At 33.2% G+C, this 24,457-nt stretch overlaps 2 protein-coding genes across 5 annotated transcripts; both read left to right on the forward strand.

Annotated features, from left to right (window-relative positions):
• The first annotated feature begins 8 nt into the window (after window positions 1–8).
• LOC7487707 (serine/threonine protein phosphatase 2A regulatory subunit B''beta) lies at window positions 9–10,014 on the forward strand. The gene is made up of 13 exons (XM_002319074.4): window positions 9–408; window positions 2,094–2,336; window positions 2,596–2,701; window positions 2,779–2,878; window positions 5,291–5,396; window positions 5,531–5,621; window positions 6,890–7,031; window positions 7,230–7,377; window positions 7,482–7,591; window positions 8,152–8,308; window positions 8,593–8,718; window positions 8,810–8,960; window positions 9,500–10,014. The coding sequence occupies exons 1-12, from the start codon at window positions 262–264 to the stop codon at window positions 8,948–8,950; spliced, it is 1,617 nt and encodes a 538-aa protein (XP_002319110.3). The 5' UTR covers window positions 9–261; the 3' UTR covers window positions 8,951–8,960; window positions 9,500–10,014.
• A 1,455-nt stretch (window positions 10,015–11,469) lies between these two features.
• LOC7487708 (diphthine--ammonia ligase) lies at window positions 11,470–17,579 on the forward strand. Of its 4 annotated transcripts, none has more exons than XM_052446485.1 (12): window positions 11,470–11,948; window positions 12,125–12,196; window positions 12,390–12,469; window positions 12,808–13,033; window positions 13,117–13,149; window positions 13,233–13,315; window positions 13,411–13,483; window positions 13,838–14,180; window positions 14,320–14,651; window positions 15,312–15,649; window positions 16,555–16,912; window positions 17,221–17,579. In XM_052446485.1, exons 1-12 carry the CDS (start codon window positions 11,871–11,873, stop codon window positions 17,434–17,436), a joined length of 2,232 nt encoding a protein of 743 aa, XP_052302445.1. In that variant the 5' UTR covers window positions 11,470–11,870; the 3' UTR covers window positions 17,437–17,579. The 4 variants fall into 4 exon arrangements, with proteins under 4 accessions (XP_052302445.1, XP_052302446.1, XP_052302447.1 ...); XM_052446486.1 differs by having other exon boundaries at window positions 11,872–11,948; window positions 12,390–12,497; XM_052446487.1 differs by lacking the exons at window positions 11,470–11,948; window positions 12,125–12,196; window positions 12,390–12,469 and adding an exon at window positions 12,477–12,618.
• Window positions 17,580–24,457: the final 6,878 nt, after the last annotated feature.

Here is a 24,457-nt window from a genome sequence, read left to right on the forward strand (position 1 = left end):
AAATAATCAGCAACTCTCTCTTCCTCTCCTTTACCCCCCAAAAAATCTCTCGCGGTGCAAAATTTTCAGCCCTTTGAATCGCATCCATTCTATTCACTCGAAAAAACAAGAAGAAAATCTCGTGTTTTTGTAAAGATCTAGGGTTGCTTAGTATATTGGCCGAATCGAAGATTGATAAATTGGACTAGTAATTGAAGGTTGGTTAATAATGATTAGAATCTAGGGTTTGTCGATCTATGTTTTGGTTTGATTTTAGTAATTATGGAAACGACGACGAGCGATGTTGCGATGTTAGATGCGGAGTTGCTTCAGCTACCAGAGGTTGCTGCTTTAGATTTCAAATCTTACCCTGACTTTGCCCAAAAACTCTTCGATCAGTGGCTCTCCCTTCCTGATGCCAATAAGCTGGTGCGTTTTCAAAATTTGTAGCTGTTTCGTGTTCATTTCGATTTTTTTGTGTGTAATCGCTAGCTGATTATTGATTTTAATGTTGAAATCAACTGGAGATGGAAATAGAGATTCACTTGATTTGGTATTTAATGAGTTCTGTGGGACGAGGTTCCAATTTGGGCTTCAATAGGAAGGTAGTGTTGTTGCTGTTGTTTGGAAATATTCTGCCCACCTTTACGTTAAAGATGTCTTTCCTCGTGAGTGAGTGCTGGACGTTGATAAGAATTTTGAAATGCATCACATGTTCCGTATCAAGCTTTCCGTTTGATTTTTCTGACTGCCAAGGGATTTTGAGATGTGAAACTACAATTAACTAGTAATGTTGGTGAAATCACAGTTTTCTGAGGAAGAAATTACTTCTCTTCCTATCAACAACTGTGGTATTAACTCTCAAATCAGTTGAGCCATTGAGGTGAAATTTGGAGAGCATTTAGCTTCATTTATTTGTATTGAAATATAATTTTTTTATCCGGTTCTCTCCTTGCTTAACCGGAGCATCCATGTGTTCTTTAAACTCCTCATTTGGTGCCACCTCCAGGGTCGGAGCTGGAATATAGTAAGTTTGAGGGGGAGAGAGGAGAGCTGGAACACATCTAGCTCCATGCTTAGCCCCTTCCATGTTTACTATCCTTTCCTTTGTTGTGATTTAACACGTCATCTTAAAATCTCAATGTCAATGTCCTCTTTTTATGAACTTGCAACTTCATCACTGTGTAACACTCCTTTACAGTAGAACATCGCATACTCAACCGTGGTTCTATAAAATTTACTCTTTAATCTAGAAGGGACTATATGAATGCATGATCGTTGCACTTTCCCATTTAAACAGCTTGTATTAGTGCTCCCCAGCATCTATGAGTATTTACAGACTTAGTTGATGATTTCCTTTTTCATTGCAAAAGAAACTTTGGTTTTTGATATCCAAATAACTTTTCAAATTTTAGAAGTTTTTAATGAACATGCTAATGCTTCAAAGTACTGCGGTGCTAGGTCGAATGATGCATAAAGTTCTGGTGCATATTCATAAATACCTCAATGCTGATGCAATTGCATACCTGTGTTATTATGCTCATATGAATGTTTGTATGTCTTATGTTGATATGTCTTTAAAGAGGAATTTATTTTTCTCTCTAAGTTTGAGAAAAGCAGCTCAACAACAATGCTGGATACCTCTATGGGTTTTGGCATCAGGACAATAGTCTAATAGAAAAGTGATAGACAAGTCTAATAAAAGTAAGAGTTTGATATGTAAATTTGAAAGGGGAAATAATTCAGTTTCTTTTCGATTTCTTTTTAATCCCCCTCCTCTTCTAGTTCAAGTTTAGGTTGGGAGACGTAGTTCATTATTCACAACACATTTTATTGCAAGTATTGTTTTAATTCACTGTCCCTGTTGTGGATGACAATGTCATCATAACATCGTGTACTTTCTGTTCTTGAAGGAAACACAATTGATGAGTTATTTTACAGAGACTTGTTCTTTTATTTGGTTATAGAAGAAAACTTTTAAAATTCTAGCCCTTGTTTATTTTTTTTTTGTGGATCAGTTCTTTTGCAAGTTACTATAGATGATGTTTCTTCAAATAAAAGAGTTTATATAATATGATTGCTTATTTCTTTTTTCTCCCCTCTTATTTGTCTAGGTGACATCCCTGGTTAATGATGCCAAGACAGGTGCTCCCTTGAATATCTCTGGAAATTCATCTAGTGCAAATTCTGCCACCGGCAGTTCCTTACCGTCTATGTTTCCTGCGGGGAGTACACCACCTCTTTCCCCCCGAAGTTCAACCGGTTCTCCTCGTGTGACAAAACAAAGGGTTGGCCCTTCAAATTTAGGTTCTCCTCTAAAAGTAGTCAGTGAGCCAATAAAGGAGTTGATACCACAGGTTTGACGAACCCTAAACATTTTTTTTAAAAAGATAGATTTTCTGTTGCGTTGGCCCAATATGGAATAGTATCTAGAAGGAAGAATTCCTCATTTATGCTGAAAAGAGATAATGAATCATGGAATGAAACTGAAACATAATTGAATCAACAAAGTTCTCCAGTCCACTATTTTTTACTTCTACCATTTTCTTTGTCTACCAAGATTTTGTTGAGTGACATTGATGATGTGTTTTAATATGTGTACTTGTGATGCTGTAGTTTTATTTTCAAAATGGTCGTCCAGTGCCAAATGAGCTAAAAGAACAATGCTTGATTCGGATCAATCACTTTTTCTATGGCCATTCAGATGGACTGCAGATACATGGTGAGATCAATAATAAAACATCTACATCTGCAATATTTCATGAACTAATCATCTCGTTGTTTCTTTTGTATCTTTAGATTTCAAATCAATCACTAAGGAAGTATGCAAGCTGCCGTCATTCTTTTCCACAGTTCTATTTAGAAGGATTGATGTTAATAGCACCAATTTTGTGACAAGGTATGTGCCTTTTGTCTTAGAGAGAGTGAGAGAAAGTGGTTTCAGGGATAATTTGTATTTTAACCATAGTTTATTGAACCTATGAAAATGATAATCATGTTTCACATTGTAAATACTTTACAGTCCTAACCTGATTTAGCTGTCATTATACCGGCATTTCTCTTCGATACCTGATGATTCCTACTGTGTTGGAAATTTTTCTCTCGTGATCTCCTTCTGCAACTTTTATCAGACTTTGCAACAATAATTTTAAGACTTAAAAGACAGCTGATTTGTCATGGAAGTTTGGACAAATAGATTGATGGGGACAGAAGTTTTCATTTTGAGTGGTGTTTGAGAGTTTATGGTAGAAACATGGAGAAAGACTTTTCTGTCTCTATCATACTTCCCTATCTTTAGGATCAGAGACCGGTATAGAAAACAAGTTCCCTACTTCACCAACCATTCTCTTTTCTAGTTTGATAGTAGCCCTAGAATGAAATTCCTTGATTTTGGCATATTATGGCCAAGCTCTCATGTCCCTCTTGTCCCCATGATTTACCAAGTCACTATGCAAGAACTGGTTATTGTTTTACCAGTAGGAATTCTGTAGTACATTGTCTATTGCTCCTCCCTTCAAAATCCTCCATCCCCCTTCCATTGTATTGATGAACCAATTTAACATGTTATATGCCGGTCAACAAGGATTGCCATACAGTTTTTAGACTGCCAATTGGACTGATAGCTAATAATTTGTTATTAGGATTTTAGTATGTGAATTTCTGTAGCTTTTTTAGTCACTTAAAATTCATCTTGCAGTTCTCTCTCTCTCTCTCTCTCTCACACACACACACACACGCACGCACGCACGCACACAAGTGCATTTGTCTTTGACTTTTAGAAACTGGTCATTTTAAGGTAGATTGATCTTTATAAAACGAATATCATTTTTAAATTGCAGTTACAGTTGAAGTCATGACCCTGAATTTTTCAAGTCTTTCAGTAATTTATCTTGGTAAACAGTTGAAATATTTGATCAAAAGGGGCCTTTTTTTTAATATTTGGTTAATGTAATTTCTTAAAGTTTAATATTAACCTCAACTCATGATGTCTTTTATTACATTAGTGGTTCAGGATAGGTGCCATGTTTTTTGCTGTTTGTGGCATATGATGGATTTTGCCAAGTAGGGTGGATTTGTTCTTGATGCATTTTGTGGATTTAAGGAGGGGGAAGGATTATAATATTTTGAGGAGAGGTGCTATCTTTTATGGTGTTTAGGGATGGAGTAGAGTTCTGGGAGATGTGAAACATGCCTTTTGTTATTGTGGCAAACAACGGATTTTGCCAAGTAGGGTGGACTTCTTCTTGGTGTATTTTGTGGATTTTGGGAGGAGGGGTTATAAGATTTTGAGGACAGTCGCTGGTTTTATGGCGTTTGGAATAGAGTGCGAGAATTCAAGGTTTGTTTCTCTCCAGGCAAATGTCCTGGAATGTGATGATCTTTTTGGATTCTTTGTGGTATACCCTTGAGGGGGCTCTTTAGAGTGTTCTTTGACAGATATCCAAATTGTTTCATAGAACTTTCAAAAAGCAATTCCTTTTCCTTTCTTTGTTTAGGCGTGATGCTGGACATGTCCAGGGGAGATTTGTAGTTGGTTGTGCTTAGGGTTAGGGCTTAGATTATGGTGTTTATGGGCATTAGAAACAGAAAAACAGATCTGGAAACTTAGAGAAAAACAGTAGCCTCACACTAGTAGATTCAAAGACTCACTCTTTGAATAAGAATCATAACCTCACACCTAGGGTTTAAGGAATCACTCAATGAAAGCATCACACTCAATTTAATAAGTAAAAAAGCTTCTTTTTTCGTAATAAATTCATCCTACTCCAATTGAAAGACTACAAGCATATATGTGTATATGCATTTAGGTTTAAATTATTAGTAATCCCAACGGGGCTTGGATTCCGATGTAGGAAAATATAAGGATTCCTATATAAGAAACATAAAAAGTCTTCACTTATTTAAGGACTAAATATAGCATCTGAATCAGAAAATAAAATAAATAGTCTCTGCTGTTGACATTCCAGCAATTCTGTAAAATTACAGAACTTCCCCTGACCAACTAAACATGGTGCAGCCTCTGCTGGAACTGAAAACAGCATGGAAAACCTAAATCAACTCCCTACAACGAATAATCTTTGCCTTTATCCCACGAAATTAAGGCTTCGTTTGAATATTTCCTTTTGTCCCTTGCTTAAATATTCACCAAAAGTCAAATTTAAACCCTTAGGCCACAACAAGGCCTTCACGGATATGAAATTAGCACAGACCCTTTAACTAGGGTGCATAGTGTTTCATTTTAGGAGTTGCTGCCTCCCAAAACAATGTTTGCATTATCGTGTCACTTAACTTCTTCATAATCTATGTGCAGGGATGCTTTTCTCAATTATTGGATAAATGGCAACATGTTGACATTGGATTTAGCTACCCAAATATTCACAATTTTAAAGCAACCAGATCTCAAATACCTCACCCAGGTAGAGGTGTTTGTGTGTGTTAGGATAATCATTTCTGGATCTTGTTGTCATTGGATTGCTGCTGTTTCAGGGGTGATTCATTATTGTGATTATTGTTTCACTTCATGTTTAAAATGATTTTTGATTGATAACAGGAAAACTTTAAACCTGTGCTTCGAGAATTACTGGCAACACATCCTGGATTGGAGTTTTTACAGAGCACACCTGAGTTTCAGGAAAGATATGGTATGTTAAAGCCTATGATCTACTTTCAATTGTTTCCAATTCAAAGCAATTACTCATATTTCTGATTTCTTTACCTTGTGAGAAGCTTTGGCCACTATAATGCGTTCTTGAATATTGCAAAACTTAGCACTTGTTATTGATGGTATTGAAATGTTCTGCATTATCTTTGAATATTTCTAAACATAACTGATTCTGATTGGAAGTACTTAAAATTTTGTTATCCCTAAAATGAATGAGGTGCTGTTTTCTGGTTAACAAGCAATAGCAAAGCATCTAAACTTGAACTTGGGAGTATTTTGAAGAGATTCCATTTATGGTGTGTGATTGCCCCTTGGAAATGGAGCATTTTTGGATTTATTTTACCAAATGGATCTATCACCAAGCTGCTGGCATGGACCTAGTGCCAAGTGTTTCAAAAGCTACCCTTCGTAGTTTCAAGAATGCTGCTATTTTGTTTCCCTGGAGCAAGGTGTTTACATAATTTCCAATTTATAATGGTTCATTTGAATGATGAGCTGCAATAAAATTTAATTAGGAACTAGATGGCACAGCTCAGTATTTATGGGCTCTAAAGCACCTGAAATGTAGTGACATGTATTTTCTAACTCTTGTTGCAAAAAAGAAAAACGTGTTTGAAAGTAAAATCACCAGTAAAGTTGCTGTATGATGCATGTGCTTTTTAGTGGTGAAATTATCTGGTGTTGGATTAGCTACTATGATGTACTTAGTCCTGGAGATATCTGCCTAGCTCATTATGGATTTGGGTATAACCCATTGCACATTATTGGAATACACAGGGATTAAAAGCTATGTTATAGGAGTAAGATATAAAGTTCTGTTCCTTATTTTTCTTATATACTTCCAACTGGTTTCTGTGTTTAGAGCATGACCTTAGGAATAAAGGAAAGGCAAAGAAACTCTTGCTTTGTTCCTTATTTCAGTTGTTGTGATGTGTAAACTCTGCCAGATGTTTTTTTTAGTTGACTGGCTTGGTGTTCATTTGAGAGTAGCGTGTAATTGGTGGGTCAATCAATTGAATTATATTTTCTGGTTAATTAAGTGTGTAAATGTTTAATTTCTGTTGCCTGTTTGATTGGTTGTTTACATTGACTGAAAATGGAGTACAGCAAGAGGTTGACAGCCTGAATAGGCCATTATAGGCCTCTCTAGGCTTTAAGTTTTGTGTAGTGTGGATCTTGCATTCTTATAGTTGCTGTGCATTTAATGCCGTGTAATTTTTAACATGATTTTTGTTTTGCAATTGGCAGCTGAAACTGTAATATACAGAATTTTTTACTACATAAATAGATCCGGGAATGGTCATCTTACCCTCAGGGATCTGAAGCGTGGGAATTTAATTGATGCAATGCAACATGCAGATGAAGAAGAGGACATAAATAAAGTTTTGAGGTAAGTGCAGCTGTGCAAATGCGACCTAGATTTTCCAGAAAGGGACCTTGTGGCAATCATAAACTTGTAAAAATATGAAACATTAATGTTTCAGACAATCAGAATTAGTTTTACAGAATTGGATTGGAACTTGTGCTTTTAACATTTTGTATCAAATTCTTAACAATTTAATTATTTCGCTTATGATTCCATATGCAGGTACTTTTCTTATGAGCACTTTTATGTGATATACTGCAAGTTTTGGGAGCTGGACACAGATCATGATTTTCTTATCGACAAAGAGAACCTTATTAGATATGGGAATCATGCACTTACCTACCGGATTGTTGATAGAATATTTTCCCAGGTTGGTGGCACTCAAATGATGTTTTTTGGATCAAAATACCCTACAATTTTACGGCAATAAATTTTCTGTGCTCCTTGAACTTTTATGATTTAAATGCCTTACAGGTTGCAAGAAAATTTACTAGTAAGGTTGAAGGAAAGATGGGATATGAAGATTTTGTGTATTTCATACTTTCAGAGGAAGACAAGTCATCTGATCCTAGTCTTGAGTATTGGTATGTTTACATGTCTTATTCTATAGAGTCAAGGATTTGAACTAAAACTGTGCACTGATGAAATACTGGTATTTGCATGTTTTGGAATATTCATTTGATATTTGTTTCATTTAGATGTTTACTTCACCATTAAAGCTGTTTAATCATTAATAATAAAGCATTATTAAGTTTTCTGATATATTCCTTGTTCAAAATGTTACCTGGGCTGTGTGCTTTTGTTCTAGCTGAAAAGAAAAGAAAAATTGAAACCATTTGGGAATTTTTTTCTGAAGTGGCGAAACTTCTAAGACATGATCAAGGAGGGAGAGTGATGGGCAGGGCCAGAGTGTTAGAGAAGTTTCCAAGTTCGTTACTGGCCATTATTCTTTGTCAGATATACTAGTAAAGCAGATAAAAAAAATCATTCTTATTTTATTGTTGTAGAATCTATCTTATAATGGTTCTTTATTGCTTCTCTTGGGTGTTACTCTGTATGTACTTGGCAACATATGTTTTTTCAAAGGAGTGTTTTGGTTTATTGATCAACTGCTCATGAGTCATGATGTTCGATTTCTTCTTAGGTTCAAGTGCATAGATTTGGATGGAAATGGAATTCTGACACGGAATGAGATGCAATTCTTTTATGAGGAGCAGTTGCATCGGATGGAATGCATGGCTCAAGAGCCTGTGCTTTTTGAAGATATATTGTGCCAGATAATTGACATGATTGGACCAGAGGTTTGCCCTTTGCTCATCTGTAATTTTAATGGTAGTTCCTCTGTCCTTCAGTGTATTTAGAGTGCACATGGAAGCATGTTCAAGGAAAACTACATCTAATGATGTTCTAAATTTTTGTTCCCACCTCATTACTGTCTCTAATCAAATTTAATAAAGTCCCAATGGGATAGCATAAGCGGCGGACATGATTAGTCATCAAGTGCCAATTTATTTCCTTGTTGTTCCCATCACACCACCATCTGGAAATGTTTTGGTTGCTTACTATCCAAGTTTTCTTGCTGCAGGATGATGGCTATATCACCCTCCGTGACCTAAAAGGTTGTAAACTTTCAGGGAGTGTTTTCAACATCCTTTTCAACCTTAATAAATTTATGGCCTTTGAAACCCGCGATCCATTTCTCATTCGTCAGGTAATTTAACACCTATTTTATGCTCTGTGCTCAATTTGAAATTTGAACTTGGCATTAGTAAAATAGCTTTGATGGTATTGCAACAAACCAGGAGCGTGAGAATCCAACATTGACAGAGTGGGATCGTTTTGCGCATAGAGAATATATTAGGCTTTCAATGGAAGAAGATGTTGAAGATGCTTCTAATGGTAGTGCAGAAGTTTGGGATGAATCACTTGAGGCTCCATTCTGAGTTCAATTAGGTAAACCAGTTCAGTTTTTGTTATGCTGATTCTATTTGTTGTGTTGTCTTTTTATTCTTGTCTAGCCCCTGTGCTCTTTTTCTTAGTGGCACAAGTTAGAAATTGTTACATACCCTCTGAGGTAATGAAGTTTTAGCATTTGAGTCCAGCAATGCTCATGCATTGTGAGCTTTATGCAGAGCATCGTCCCTTGGCTAGATTTTCTGACCATTTGATCGTTCTACTAGATTGTGTAATTTCTGCTATATAAGAGGGTCAAATATCCTCCATGCAGCTTTGCATATTCTGTGCAGCTCTGGCAAACTTCATCCATACTTTTTTGTATTTTTCATTCTTCAAATGACTCTCAAGCCTACATGTGAGAATAATGCTTGCTTTCGCCTTCCATACAATTACTACATCATCTACACATGCATGGTGGGGCATGGAGATTTAGCATGAACCTTCACAAATGAAGCATTCTTCTTTTTCTCATTTTTCAATGCCCGGTCTTGTGCTGGAATTTCCGCTTTATATTCACAAGCTTGCTTTTGGTGAAGGTGCTTGCACAAAAAGCTCTAGATTCTTCGTCTACAGAGACCGTGAGACAGGAAAACAGTAAAACTCAAAGGATCATTCTTTTACCTTTTTAAAGAGAGTCCAAGTTTGGCGGGATGGAATGCATTTTTGTTTCAAATGCCAGCAGGGGGGGACATATTCAAGCTTTTGTGTGCATAATTCGACAAACAACAAGGAGAATTATTACTCTAGAGCCGTGGTTCATGAAGCTGAACTTCCTGTAAAGGAGAGGTAGTTTCCAAGAGTTGATTAATCAAGTCCAGGTTGAAGTAGCTCAGAACATTTACTGCATTTTTTATTTATTTTATCAATCTGTAAGATATAATCCCTGTCGAGGTCTTCTAATTTAGTGGTTGGTTATTTTTGATATGTTTCCTGTACGGTAATCAATTGGGTGGTGCTGGGGTAGGCTTCCTTTGCTTATCAATTTTTGGATTGTCAATTTATCGGTTACCATATATATTCTTAGTTTTCTCCTCATTTGGTGTGCACAAAATTTAGCATGGTGTTCTTGTTTCCTCTATCCACCCATCCATCCATCCCCTGGATCCTCCTTCGTCAGGCCTATCGTTCTCGTTTGGTTCGCTCGTTCATGGGGTTGTGTCTTTAGCCCTCCTCAAGAAAATGTAGTGGTTGAGATATGTGAAGTGTAGGGAACTTAGAACCACCAAATGCTGTCAATCAGATTCTTAAAATGGTTGAATGATGTGTTTTATTTTATCTGCGTTGTAGTCATTGGATGTTGGAGATATCACCTGTGAATTGGTGGATTATGATTCAAAATAAAGTAATTGAGGAAAATTATATATGTTATCAATACCTCAACTGGTTTTGAAAGGTTAATAGATAATCTAATAATGGAAGAATAGGGTGTTTAGAGGTGTAGTATTAGTTTTTTTGATTTGGTTGTTTTCTTGAAATGTGTTAAAATAATATATTTTTAAAATTAATTTTTTTAACTTTTTTTAAATTATTTTTAATATTAGCTTATATTTAAAAAGTATAAAAACATAATGGAGGATTAGGTTGTTTTAGGGTAGTTGTTGTTTTTTAAAGTGTTTTTTATTTTGAAATGTATTAAAGTAATAAAGTTTATAATAAGTGATTCTATTTTTTGCATCAGGTCGGGTAGAGACCAAAGGTCTTGAGCAATCAATCTGGCAGAACAACTTAAAAGATAAAGAAGTATAGTTAATTTTTTCATGTTCGTTCCAAGTTTGAAGTACTATTTGTTTTTTAAAAATTATTATTATTATTATTTTAAAAAATTATATTTAACATCAGTATATCAAAATAATTTTAAAACATAAAAAATAATAAAAGACTTAGATGTTTAGAGAATGAGTAATAGTTATTTTTTAAAGTGTTTTGAAATATATTAAAGTAATATTTTTTAAAAATATTATTTTTATTATCAGTATATTCAAATGATGTAAATATATAAAAAAATAAGTTTATTTAAAAAAAAATAAATTTATGAATTATTGTTTGGAACACAGGAATTTCATGTCCTCGTCACCCATTTTCTTTGGAATTTTTTATTTTATGATAACAATTATTTTTTACTAGTTTTTTTTTTTTTTGTCAATATTAAGTCTTCTTTTCGGATTTCTTTTGGGTAGAAATTATTAAATATGCTAAGAGTTGTATTTAGAGTCCTTCCACATAAATATAGATTTTACTTTTATGTGAGAGAGGAGAGTGCAGTTCGGTATATTTTGAACAGATCCTCTTTTTGATTGGTGATTTTTTTTTTAGAAATTTTTTGACTCGGAGGTGATGAATATAATTAGATGGAAAAAAAAACTAAGAAAAAGTAATTTTCCTTTTTCTTTATGAGGAAAAATGAAATTCAAATCTATTTTCCCAAATACCATATGCTTTAGGTTTTAGTTCAATTTGTTTTTATTTTTTGAGAAAAGCTTCTTCCATTTTATTTTATTTTATTTTTAAAATAGTCCAGAGTATTTTCAAGTGTTTTTTGTGCTCTGAAATTAAATCGCTCTCTAAATACATCTATTTATAATAATAATAATAATAATATTTTGAGTTTCATTAGAAGGAAACTGATCCCCTTGAAAGTTGAGATGACGTTAGGAGATATTTAATGGCATTTATTTATTTTTATAATAAAAATAATAATGTAAACGAGGGAATATTTGTTTCTTTTTTTTTTTCTTGAAAAAAAGGAAATACTGGTTTCGAAGACAGATGAGCTGAGCTAAAGACATACCCCGAAAGGATGAGTGAGAAGCGTCTCCAAATGGCTCAGAGTTTGTCAAGAAGAACAGAAGTCAAAGAAACAAGACTAACCATCAACCCTCCTCTTTAGCCCTAACAGTGAAAACGAAGATGAAGGTGGTAGCTCTAGTAAGCGGCGGCAAGGATAGTTGTTATGCCATGATGAAGTCCATCCAATATGGCCATGAAGTCTCTCTCTCTTTCTCTCTCTCTCTCTCTCTCCTCTCTCTCTTGTTTGTTTCCTGAGAAACCAACACTTTCTCACCCACCAAACATACCACCTTCTTTTATTATTTCTGTCTTTTTTCTACTTATCTTTTTTTTTTTCGATGGGTTTTTATTTTTTGAATTGCTAATTTTGATAGATTGTTGCATTGGCAAATTTGATGCCTGCTGATGATTCGGTTGATGAGTTAGATAGCTTCATGTATCAAACTGTAAGTATATGTATATATATTTGTATTTTTTGTCTTTACATAACAGTTTCAAGGCTTAAGGTTAATTCTTGTCTCAGTGGATGGTTTCTTGTTTTTAATTCCGTGCAAGTGTTTGTTTCGCTTTCTTTTTCTGCAAGATGTGTTATGCATTCTAGTGTATCGTTGGAACACTTTATTTATTTATTTTTCGCAGGTCGGGCACCAAATAATTGTCAGCTATGCAGAATGCATGGGATTGCCATTATTCAGAAGGCGGATACAAGGATCCACAAGGCAAGCTCTCTTTTAGAGGATGCTATTGGTAAAAGCATTTGTCTTAATTTGGGCAATGCCAGTCAAGAATTAGGCTTGTATGTGATGTCTTCCGAGGCATGGTGTTATCCATGACCATATTTTAACTGCATGAAGCTTAGGAGCTCTTGGTAAAGTCACAGAAACTATTATTTGAAAATTCTATCGTTATCCTATGTTGATAAAAAAAATTCCAAACTAAAACAGGATATAAAAATTTGAGGATGTTAACAGTATGTTACATTTTGAGGTATAGAGAGGGGTGGGGGGATGTATTCACCAGAAGAGTGAATATTATCTAGCTGTTTTGTGGATTACAGGCATCAAACACTTAACTACAAGACAACGCCAGGTGATGAAGTCGAAGATATGTTCATTTTGTTGAATGAAGTCAAAAGACAGATTCCCTCTATTACGGCAGTATCCTCTGGTGCTATTGCATCGGACTACCAGAGGTTACGAGTGGAAAGTGTTTGTTCAAGGTTAGGGCTTGTTTCTCTAGCGTATTTGTGGAAACAAGATCAGTCGTTGCTCCTTCAAGAAATGGTAAATTGTATTTTCTCAATATGAGTGGTATCAAGGTCAGAAATGCCCTTCTTGTGGGATAATTTTGTTTCCTGTCCAACCAGATAACAAATGGGATTTTGGCTATTACTGTAAAGGTATGAAGTGAAACATCTTTCCAAATTTACATTGATGAATTGTGGACTCAAATGTGAAGGGTAATAGTCCTCTAATGCCATAGGTAGCAGCCATCGGTTTAGACCCTGCAAAGCACTTGGGCAAAGAAATAGCGTTCTTGACCGCCCATCTGCATAAGTTGAAAGAGTATGTTTTTATTTTTTCTTCTTCCTTGTAGTATTTTTCCATTGTTTAAGCACAACTTGATACCAACATTGCTCATTTTGACATTCTTTTGGTAGGTTGTATGGGATAAATGTATGTGGTGAAGGAGGAGAATATGAAACACTGACGCTTGACTGTCCACTTTTCGTAGTAAGTATGCCTTGTATTTTTTAGGTGTAATATTGATTCCCAATCCCATTCCCTCCATCCTTTTCTTCTTCTTCATCATGTCTGGAAAACTTATTGTATGATAATAAGACGGGGGTGTGTGGTGCTTTTGGTGACATTTTACTCATTTTTTGTCGTTTCTCTCAAAAAATAATAGTTTCTGGTTTATGATCCCTGTTTTCAAAGGGAAAGTTGTTCATGCTATTGCAATGCAACATATTTTTGTTTTATTTTTATCTTAAGATAGCTTGTGTTTTAACTTTTAACAGAATTCGTGTTCTTTTTTTTATTTTCCTACTAAGTTTTATCATTTCTGTTACTGTTTCAAATTCTCAGAATGCCAGAATTGTGCTCGATGAATTTCAAACTGTACTACACTCTCCAGGTTCTATAGCTTCTGTTGGGGTCATTCATCCTTTGGCATTTCATTTGGAAAATAAGGACACAGTCATTTCATTAGATAATGACAAAGCCAGTGATTCCTCTCTGGAAAAAAAGGGTTCTGTGTTTGTAGTGCAAGGAGATTTCCCACAAAGAAGCCAGGCTACATGCCAGTCTAATTCTGAAACAACTAATTTAGTTGAAGTTAGAGATGATAGAATTTACATCTCTAAAACAAAGAAGGATAATATATTTTCCATTTGTTGCTGGTTGCAAGATTCATGCAAAACTTCAGCAGGTAAGCATTAGAAGAATGATGCATTTTCCCTCATCACTCCCCGGAAGCATATATCTTAACCCATGCCCCATAGCTTCTTTCACCTTTCCCTTTTGACTCTACAATTTCTCAAGGGTTTTGGACCGCTTTTTATTGGCAGGTTCCCATGAAGATCTAGCAGTTGTTCTGAAGCACATTGAATCACAGCTTGCAGGATATGGTTTTGGCTGGGAGCATGTCCTATATATTCATCTTTATATTGCTGATATGAATGAGTTTGCTACAGTAAATGAGACATATGTGAGATTCATTACCCAGGAAAAGTGCCCTTTTGGTGTTCCATCTCGCAGCACAATAGAACTACCTTTGTTGCAAGCGAGTTTGGGGAGAGCTTATATTGAAGTTCTAGTGGCAAATGATAACAGCAAAAATGTGTTGCATGTGCAAAGTATTTCCTCTTGGGCACCCAGTTGCATCGGGCCATATAGCCAGGTACTGTAAACTACTTTTTTTGAATTATCAGTTATTTGGTTGTGTTGGTAGTGTCATACTTCCTGCTCCCTGATTTCATTTTTCTTTCTCAAATGGTGGTGGAAGTAGTTTGAATAGTACATAGAAGGAAAATTTTACTTGTTAAAAACTAAGATTCAAGTTTTCTGTTAGTAAGAAATATTTAGACAGATATTGCCAATTGCGAGAAATTGGATTTTATGATAGCAGGGAAATCTTGACAGGTTGCTTATATGTGCTCTGATCATGAACATACCTGATTAGACAATGATTGCACTGTTGATATTGCTCTGCTTAGTTGCACCGCGTTCCCCAAAAATTTAATTTTTTTTTTTGCTTAAAGTTAAATTTTTTTGTGTTTTGGATCGTTTTGATGCGCTGATCTCAAAAATAATTTTTTTAAAATGAAAAAACATCATTTTGATGCATTTCGACACGAAAAGCACTTTGAAAAACAACCGCAACCACACTCCCAAACAGGCAATTTAGTCTTGAACACGATGACTATATTTGTAGATGAACAAAATTGTCATTTCCCTGTATGTGTATAATTATATTGAGTACTTTTGCTATCACCCTGCTTGAAATAATTGCATAATCGCATGTAGATTTGAATCTTTTTATTTTACTGTTTGCTCTCAGGCAACCTTGCATAAGGAGATACTACACATGGCTGGACAGTTGGGGTTGGACCCGCCCACTATGATGCTATGCAATGGAGGTCCCTCTGCTGAGCTGGAACAAGCACTAGGAAACAGTGAAGCAGTGGCAAATGTCTTTAACTGCTCAGTATCTACCTCTGCTATTGTTTTGACCATTTACTGTTCAGCAGATACTCCGCTGCCAGAAAGACTTAAGATCCAGGAGAAGCAGGACTCTTTCTTAAAGCAAATGAGACTGCTGCAATTAGATAAAGGAAGCAAGTGCAAAATTCTTGATCCAATATTTCTATATGTTCTTGTGCCTGATCTTCCAAAAAGGTAATTCTTCTGTACATCTGATTTTCCTTTATGACCTTCTAAATGGGAATCTCTATGCCTCTATCTACCATCTCATAGTCATGCTATTTCATATTTGTATGCACATCTTTGAATTTGGAAACCTGACCAAACATATTAGCCACTAGGCAGATGTTTGCGTTGTTTATATTTCTTTGCCAACTATTTTTACCAACTCAACATAAATTAAAAAAAATATTGTAGAAAATTTTAGATTCACAAATAAAAGAACAAAATAAAAGTGACAGATAATAGTAAATGGGATAGTGTACTGATGAAATTGGTGAAACAAAAAATATGAATTAGGATAAGTTATTTGAATACATAAATATGTGAGATGGTATCTATTGGAATCTGAGCATATGGTGATCAAGTAATTTGGTCCTTGAAACTGTTCGAGAAAAATAGAGTACCCTGAAGAGTAAAAATAAAAGAGAGCATATCAGCTTGCAAGTATACTTTTTATAAACTTAAATTGACATAACTTTGTATTGGACTTCAACAGTTTGTATGTATCTTGTGCATTTGAGGAAGGAATGCCATGCATGTGTGTTTGTGTATTAAGTTTGGATAACTTCACTAATTGTATTTGGCAATAGAATAAAAACAACTAAATTGAATGTCAAATATCCTGCATGTATATGTTAAATGATAATTGTTGTATGCCAATAAGAATATTTTTATTGGATTTTAACATAGTTACACAAGAATATCTTAGTATCTAACAAAGTATTTAGAGAATGTCATGTGTGGCACCTGGAGCATTTACTATAACACCATTTATTTGACACTTGTCAATACTATAGTGTGCGGATTTGACTTGCTGAAATTTACCTGGATGAGCTTCTCTATTGAAATGCTTACCATTGCCTCTCTGGTTACTGTAGGGCATTTGTAGAAGTTAAACCCATTCTTTTCGTCCCAGAAGATGCAGAAACAGCAGTTACAAGCGTTCAAAACCCGTCCTCTTTTACAGTTGCTAATCGCTGGGGATTTCAGCATGCACAGTGGCATGATTCTTGCATTCAGAAATGTGTTGTTAGTGGGAAGATATGTGCGATTATTTTGTCTATTACAGAAAATATTGTTGTGAAGATCTGCTCGGAGTCTCTTGGTGTCAATGATGAAGACGTGGATCATCAAAATTCTGTCTCGAAGGGGCATATGGAAAGAGTTTTAAGATTTTGTGTTTATCTTCTTGATAAAGTGATTATGGAGAACGGTTTTTCTTGGGAAGACACAATGGTGAGTTTCCTGTACTCTTTTCTAAAACAGTTGATTATTCCTTAATTCTGATCACTTCTGATATTTGGCTCTTTACTATATTCAATCATATATTGCAAAGCCTTGCTAATGCTGCAATGATACTGTTCTTTTTTAACTTTTGAAGCTCCCTGGAATCACCACCAGGGAATGCTTGTACAAATACAATAGACTACAAAAGCGCAACGCTTTCACACATACACCAGAGAAAACTGTGCTGTTTTCATTTTCCTTTACCTTCTTCATAACTTTTCGCTTTAATAATCTCACACGGTCATTTTCTTTTATAGAATTTAAGGACCTACTTCCCAACAGCCAGCGGTATTCCACTGGAGACATTGTCACTAGCATTAAAAAATGCCATGAATGAACTTGCCGAGATGGACCAGAGGGTTCAAGTTGGGAAAGAACCCATATATAACATTGTTCCAGTATTAGCTGCTGGGAGCTCTGCTGCGTCAATGAATAATATAATCACGTGTGAACTATTTGCTCGGAAATCTTGAATCCTCCAATTATTTGGATTGATGGCTTCTATTGATAAACTGGGATGTAATTGTGCAAAGTCCATCAAAAGCTCATCATATTTTTTGTACCAAGATGCAATGCAATCATTTTACCCTATCAATTCAAATGATTTCTTTCTTTCGATGCCCGTGTTAATGAATCCATGCCCATTTCTAGGCTGGAATCATATTTGCTCCCCAGATTTTACTCTCTGGCAGAGCCTCATTTGTGAGACCTATTTGGATAAGGTAAAAACTCAAGAGATGCAGACGAGGCATTTCTTATACTGTAGTCACAACACAGGAACTATATCTCGAAGAATGACCTTTGAGTTTTTCGAATTACAATTCAATGCAAGTTGTTCATCTTTGTTTTTTAAATAGCTTTTTAGCTTCAAATCAGAGCTTCGAAGAAGACGGGGATTACTTGCTCACACCAAGCAGTAATTTTCTGGTCTTCTCCTTCTCCTCAGTCCCCATTCTGAATACCGTGAATAGAAATGGAAGATGAGCATGACAGTTGATGTTGAACATTTTGATTAGTGTTGTGGGTCTGGATAGTATGATTAGTCAGGTCCATCGAACAGTTTCTTTCTTGTAGGAGCCACCAGTTTCAGTTCTGGATCCGTACAATCATAGACTAATCAGTCCTCCATGGAATTGTTCAATAATGCATATGATACAACACTGGCCCCAAAGAGAACTACGGCTCTTGGAGGCAGCTTCTTGCTAGTGGGTAATTTTTTTTAATCTTTCCAAATCATAGCACTTCTTAAACGAGTTCCCAGCATGAAATTTCGATAAAAAGATGCATGAAAGAATTTCTGAAATCTTCTTTTCTGGTAACTTCAAGGATCTTAAAGATTTCTTTTCGTGCCCAGAGATCAATCAACTTCAACAAAAAAAAATTACCAGACATACTCCTTGTATCTTCTTCCTGTTTGTAAGAACGCTGTTGGGCTATGCATTGGTGTTAGAATTTATTCGATTTTGGAGACAAAATGACTTTCACATGAGAAGCTGGTGTCTTCTTTTAACAACTAATGACCCTACTGAGTTGATGGCTAAGTGTCTCATCACATAAAAAGCCTAGACAACTCCTATGAAACAAAATATCCGCAGCTCCTCGCACCCTTAAGATCTTAATACTGTTTTTGTTAGTTACATGTAGTTCTCAAGGGGCCGAAGATGAAAGCTATGGATTCTCCCGACAACAACTTTTCGATTGAATCATGGGAAATAAAATTGGATTTTCTTGTCTAGTTAATGTTAATCAACGTCTTAATCATCAGCTGTTTTTTTATCTGTTATAATTAGCACCCTAACGAAAGGAACCAAATTTTGAGGATTCTATGCTTTGTTTTGTTTTTTAAAAGTGTTTTTTATTTTAAAAAAAAATATTAAAAAAATATTTTTTTATGGTTTTGATATCCTAATATAAAAAATATAAAAAAAAATCTTAAAAAAATTTATTTTAATATATTTTTAAATAAAAAACTACTTCAAAAAACCATATTAGACAAACCCTAGATTGCTTAGCTACATACCCAGCCATGGTCCAACTAATTTCTTCAAAATGATTGGACCTAAACCCAGCTTGCAGTCCAGGAGCGGGATGGACAAATCTTTTATGAGGTAACCCTAGCACTATCTATAGCCTAAACACAATTATGACTATAGATGATGCATCATGCTTCTTCTAACGTCGTCTTCTGCTATTACTATTATTCCTCTCAAGCACTCTCTGGCGTCACGAAAAGAGTGCAGGAGTTCCACCATGGCTATAGACAATACAAACACAGGCACGAATTTATCTTAAAAAAAACTCCCATTTTTCCAAGAATGCAAGAGATTTTTTAGATCATTGCATTGCTTGTTGCCTCGAGGAGAACTAGGGTTATTCTTCTTACAGTCATATCACTAGATCTCCATATCTGTTCGCTCGTTATCAATGGTGAAAGTTGCCAGGATTGTACCTCATTTTACCACTTTTTTACTGGCCACAAAATTTGATAGTGACCTTGTAGAACAAGATGTTTCAAAAAAAAGATCTGAAAAACCAATTAACATGTCTACAGAGAGGAATTGAGAGAGAGGAGAAATGCCGTGGTCTTTATATTTTTAGCTTGGAAGGGCTGGCTAACTTTGTGGGGGCTTTCATCAAACAAAAGGTTGTGACTTTAGCGAGCCATGGCCACATGGGTGTGAGGGGACCATGGACATTAGTTTGGAGAGCCAAGCGTGTGTGGGTTCCATCAAAGGAGAGCACCCCATATTTAGTGTGTGTTTGGTATTGCGGTAGTGGTTGTGGTTGTGATTTGAAAAAAGTAGTTTTATAAAAAGTACTTTTAATTGAGGTTGGTTTGAAAAAATAGGTGTTTGGTTAAAACTGTGGTTGAAATTGAGATTGAAAAAAAATAGTTTAATGTGTTTGGGTAAGAATGCTTTTGAAATTGAGGTTATAAAATAATTTTAAAAAATATATATTAATATTGATAGTTTTAAATTTAAATATTATAGAATTAATTACTCATATTACATTATGAAATAAATAATACTTTATATAAAATATTTTTTATTATTCCATTAAACTATTTAATAATACAATTAAATAAAATATTATCATGTATAAAATTGATATTACAGTGCGAGTAAATTTAATTTATTTTATACTAGTTTTTCGGTAAAAATATATTGTTCATATCACAGTGCAAATAAATTTAATTTATTCTAAACTATTTTTTTAAAAAAAAATATTAATAAAATTAATACATAAAAAAAAAAAAATTGTTTTAACAGTGCACGTGAATTGCACTGTTCACGTGAACAGTGCAATTCTCCTGCACTGTTCACGTGAACAGTGTACCATGTACACTGTGCATGTTAATTGCACTGTTCAGTGAACAGTGCAATTAGCATGCACAGTGAATGGAAAGCATGATTTTCCTGCTTTTCATTTTTAACGTTTCAGCCGCAAAAAACACGTGGGACCCAGGCACAGTAAATCAAGTTTTTTCATTACCAAACGGCTGCCAACTGCGTTTTAATTAAAACGCAGTCGCAGCCGCGTAAACAAACGGACCCTTAGTTTGATATAGTTGTCCAGTTGAAATTGTATTTTTTTATTTTAAAAAAAAATAATAATTTTTTTTAATTATTTTGATGTGTTGATATTAAAAATAATTTTTTAAAAATAAAAAATATATTATTTTAATATATTTCTAAGCAAAAAGTACTTTGAAAAGCAACCACTATCACTTTCTCAAACACCCTCGTTGTTGTACCTGAGAGGGGGAAAGATGTCTAAATTATAAAGACACCTCCATTGTTGTACCTCATAGGGGGAGATGTCTAAATTATAGGGGGTGTTTAAAAGTATGATAGTGGTTGCTTTTTAGAGTGTTTTTCATTTAGAAATACATTAAAATAATATATTTTTTAATTTTTTAAAATTATTTTTGATATCAATATATCAAAATGATTAGAAAATACTATTGAAACGCAAAAAACAATAATTAATTTGAAGTAAAGAAAAAAATAAAAAAAAATCAATTTTATTCAAAAATACTTTTGAAACGCAAAAACAAACAAGCCCTATACCTTTAATTTTTAAGAAAGTAAGAAATTAGTTCCTCTAATTTGAAAAACTATTAATAATCCCTCAATCAACTTTGGTCGTCAAATTATGACAACTACCTTGTTACTTTTTCAATCAAAACCCAAAGTGATAATAGCTTAACATCGTAGCAATTATAAATGAAAGTATAAGGATTAAATAAGAAGTTTCTTAAACTGAGGGACTAATTTAGTAATTTCTTAACAATAAGAACTAAACTAGAACTTGCATCAGCACGAGAAGAGACAGCTTTCACTGCATGAGCATAACCTCACTAGCAAGGAAATCAAGTGGGCCTTTGCTATGGTACCCTGAAGTTCTTTATTAAAATAAAGTTTGATATCCATTGATTTCATGTTAGAATCATATCGTTTTTAATATGATGGTCATTAAAAATTTACATGATTATTAATTTCAGGATCCGTAAAATTAGTTGAAATACACACAAACTAGCCCAAACATCCATGTTAATAAAAAAAATACTACAAAGCCCCTAAAGAAACGAAAAAGGATGTCATTATTATTATTATTATTAACAAAATATTAAAAAGTATGGCTAAATCACTTATAAAATATTATTAATTAGCAATCACATCTATATCAAGACTAAAATTAATAATTTATTCAACAATAAAGCCATGGATCACTTATAGAAAACTATAATGTGACAACTTGAATCAATGTGGTTTAGTGATGAACCAAACCAACTTACTAACCTACGTTGTAATAAAAAGCTAAAAGAGATATGGATCCATACTCAAGTGCACTATTGATTGCACTATTTAATCAATTGTTCAATTTTTATTGTTCATAATAAAGCGTGAAAACAAAAATATACTTGTTCCTAATTTTTTTTTCTATTTGATTTCTGTTATTTGATTTTTATATTTAGATCATAAAAATTCATGATACTGAAAGAAGAAAGATAAAGATTTTGAAAAGAAAGATGAGAGAAAAAGATTTTAGCGAGTAAATTTTCAATCATAAAAAATTTGATTTTGGTGCCAATGCATTAATCTTGAAGATGAGAGTTTAATGTAGGTGGTATCATGTCAAGTGAAATGATTTTAGACTTGAAAAGATTTGTTTTATTAGATTTGATTAAAGAGTGTTTCAAGATTATAATAAGGTTATTGGTTTTCGTAGAATCTGTAGGATCTTTTTGAGATATTTTTAGATTAAAATAAATTGAAATTTAAATTTTTAGGGTTCAAATACCAACCTGAATTTCATGTCACCAAAAGTAGTTATAAATTATTGTAGCGGATAACATATACGTGCCGTCCAGATAGATAACATGTCATCTATTTATTAAAAAATTAAAATTAAAATGCAATTAATCTTTTCTAAAAACAAAACATGCAGGCCTGAACTTTTTTCACGAGCCAAGCACGGATCTTATTGTCAAGGCCTATGAACATCTAATTAACCCTGCAGACACATGCACAATTGAGTCATCCTTTCAATCTCAAGTGCCCCTAAGCTTGATTGTTTTATCCCTTCATATTTTTTTTATTCAACTATTTTTTATTATATTTTAGAATTGTTTTTTAAAAAAATATCAAGATGATTTTCAAATAACATTAGAGTTTTTTTATGGTTATATTAATAATTACTTTGTGAAGTATTGTATAGAAAACTAATATGCAAAGTTTTTAAAACAAATAAACCACATGAATATTTAATAATAATAAAATATTTATTATTTTTTCATATAACCACGTATAAATTATCAAGACATATGTTTTTTAATTGAACTCTACTTTCTAGAACATGATAACTTTTAATTTGATTTTTTTTTTAATAAAAAGACATGTTTTATGTCAAAACAAAAAAAACAAAAAAGAAATACAAGAATAAAGAAAGAGATTTTTTATTTAAAATTATAGTTTCTTTCCTCTTTAGTTTAAATCATTAAAATTCTTAAAAAATATAAATTTTAATAGTATTGAGTTTTTATTAAAAAAACTATGCAGCTAATAAAAAAGACATGTTTGTTTTTAAATAATAAAATGAGGTTTTTGATGAAAGAATACATTTCTCTTTCGAATTTAAATCATTAATTTTTTATTTATTTTTATTATTGTTGAATTAAATAGAATTAGATTTTAAAAATAATTTTATGGCATCATGACTATCTTTACTAAATAGTCAATATTCTCTTGTTATAATGATATGTTTTTTAATTTTTTTTTGTGCTGCTTTTACTTGAAATTTTAGTTATAGTTAGACTTAATAAAAATATTATGATATTGATTATTATATGCCACAAAAAAATTTCATGGATGCAGAGAGAATATATAAATTCATAAGTTTTGAAAGTAAGATGTTTTTGTTTTCGGTTAGAACCAATTATTTTATGAGAAAAGCAAATGAAAGCATCCATTAATTATTATTTTAGTATATTTATTAAATTTCATTTATTATTGATTTATGTTAAAAAAATAAAAATCAATGATATTTATTAAAGACGCTAAATAAGTGTTATTTTATATGAAAGTTTTTATAATAAATTTTAAATAAAAAAATATTATGATTAATTAGATATATTAAATGATTTTTAATAACTCTAAAGAGATTTGTTTGCAGATTGTTGTTTTTATATATAAAAAGAAATACATCCATCCATAGAAGCATAAAACAAATCATAAAAAAAATTCAAATCAATAAGAAGAAAAGTAGGGTAAAAATTATTTTAAAATTATTTTTTATTCAAAAATATATTTTTTATTTTTTAAAATTTATTATTGATACCACCACATCAAAATAATTAAAAAAACAAAAAAAAAAATTAAAACTAAAAATATAATATTTTTTAAAAGTATAATTAAACTGCAATGTCAAACAAATTTAAAATCTCTAACTTTCAATGCAACTATAAAATAATTTATAATCTTGCATCAATATAAAATGAAATCTTATAATTCTATGAACAAACAAATATAATAAATATTTATTTTCATATTAATTTCTTATCAAATCCCTCATTCTTTTCTAATATTTTTTTTACTATATAATTTTTTTTTTCTATCCATACTAGAAACACATATGATTTTTCTACATATATCTCATTTATAAAACTATTAGTAAAAAATAAATAAATCTCATTTTCACTGCTGTCCTTCAGAATGCAGTGTCAGCATCAAGCATCATTGGATCTCTCAAACAGTAACATTAGTACAACTTAACAGTGGCACAAAACCGTAAATATGTAAAACGTCAAGCCCAGTTCCGTACTCTCACTCTAAAAAACAGTACAAATAAGAGTAGAATCCAAACTACTGAAGTGACCCACCAATCAACTGATGAAAATCCAGTGAAGGACCAGGTAGCCAAGTGGAGAAAGGTAGCAATGGCATAATCGTAATATTTTAACACATCAAGGGCAATGCTGTATTATTCTCA

The sequence above is a fragment of the Populus trichocarpa genome, chromosome 13 (assembly GCF_000002775.5).
Source record: "Populus trichocarpa isolate Nisqually-1 chromosome 13, P.trichocarpa_v4.1, whole genome shotgun sequence".
NCBI lineage: Eukaryota > Viridiplantae > Streptophyta > Magnoliopsida > Malpighiales > Salicaceae > Populus > Populus trichocarpa.

What these genes read in the sequence shown, in the direction of transcription:
- LOC7487707 (XM_002319074.4), top strand. Translation starts at nt 262, where the DNA reads ATGGAAACGACGACGAGCGATGTTGCGATGTTAGATGCGGAGTTGCTT. An exon ending in TTCCTGATGCCAATAAGCTG is followed by an intron (nt 409 to 2,093) that starts GTGCGTTTTCAA and finishes TTATTTGTCTAG; the next exon opens with GTGACATCCCTGGTTAATGA. An exon ending in TAAAGGAGTTGATACCACAG is followed by an intron (nt 2,337 to 2,595) that starts GTTTGACGAACC and finishes GTGATGCTGTAG; the next exon opens with TTTTATTTTCAAAATGGTCG.
- LOC7487708 (XM_052446485.1), top strand. Translation starts at nt 11,871, where the DNA reads ATGAAGGTGGTAGCTCTAGTAAGCGGCGGCAAGGATAGTTGTTATGCC. An exon ending in CGTTGCTCCTTCAAGAAATG is followed by an intron (nt 13,034 to 13,116) that starts GTAAATTGTATT and finishes CTGTCCAACCAG; the next exon opens with ATAACAAATGGGATTTTGGC. An exon ending in TTTTGGCTATTACTGTAAAG is followed by an intron (nt 13,150 to 13,232) that starts GTATGAAGTGAA and finishes CTAATGCCATAG; the next exon opens with GTAGCAGCCATCGGTTTAGA.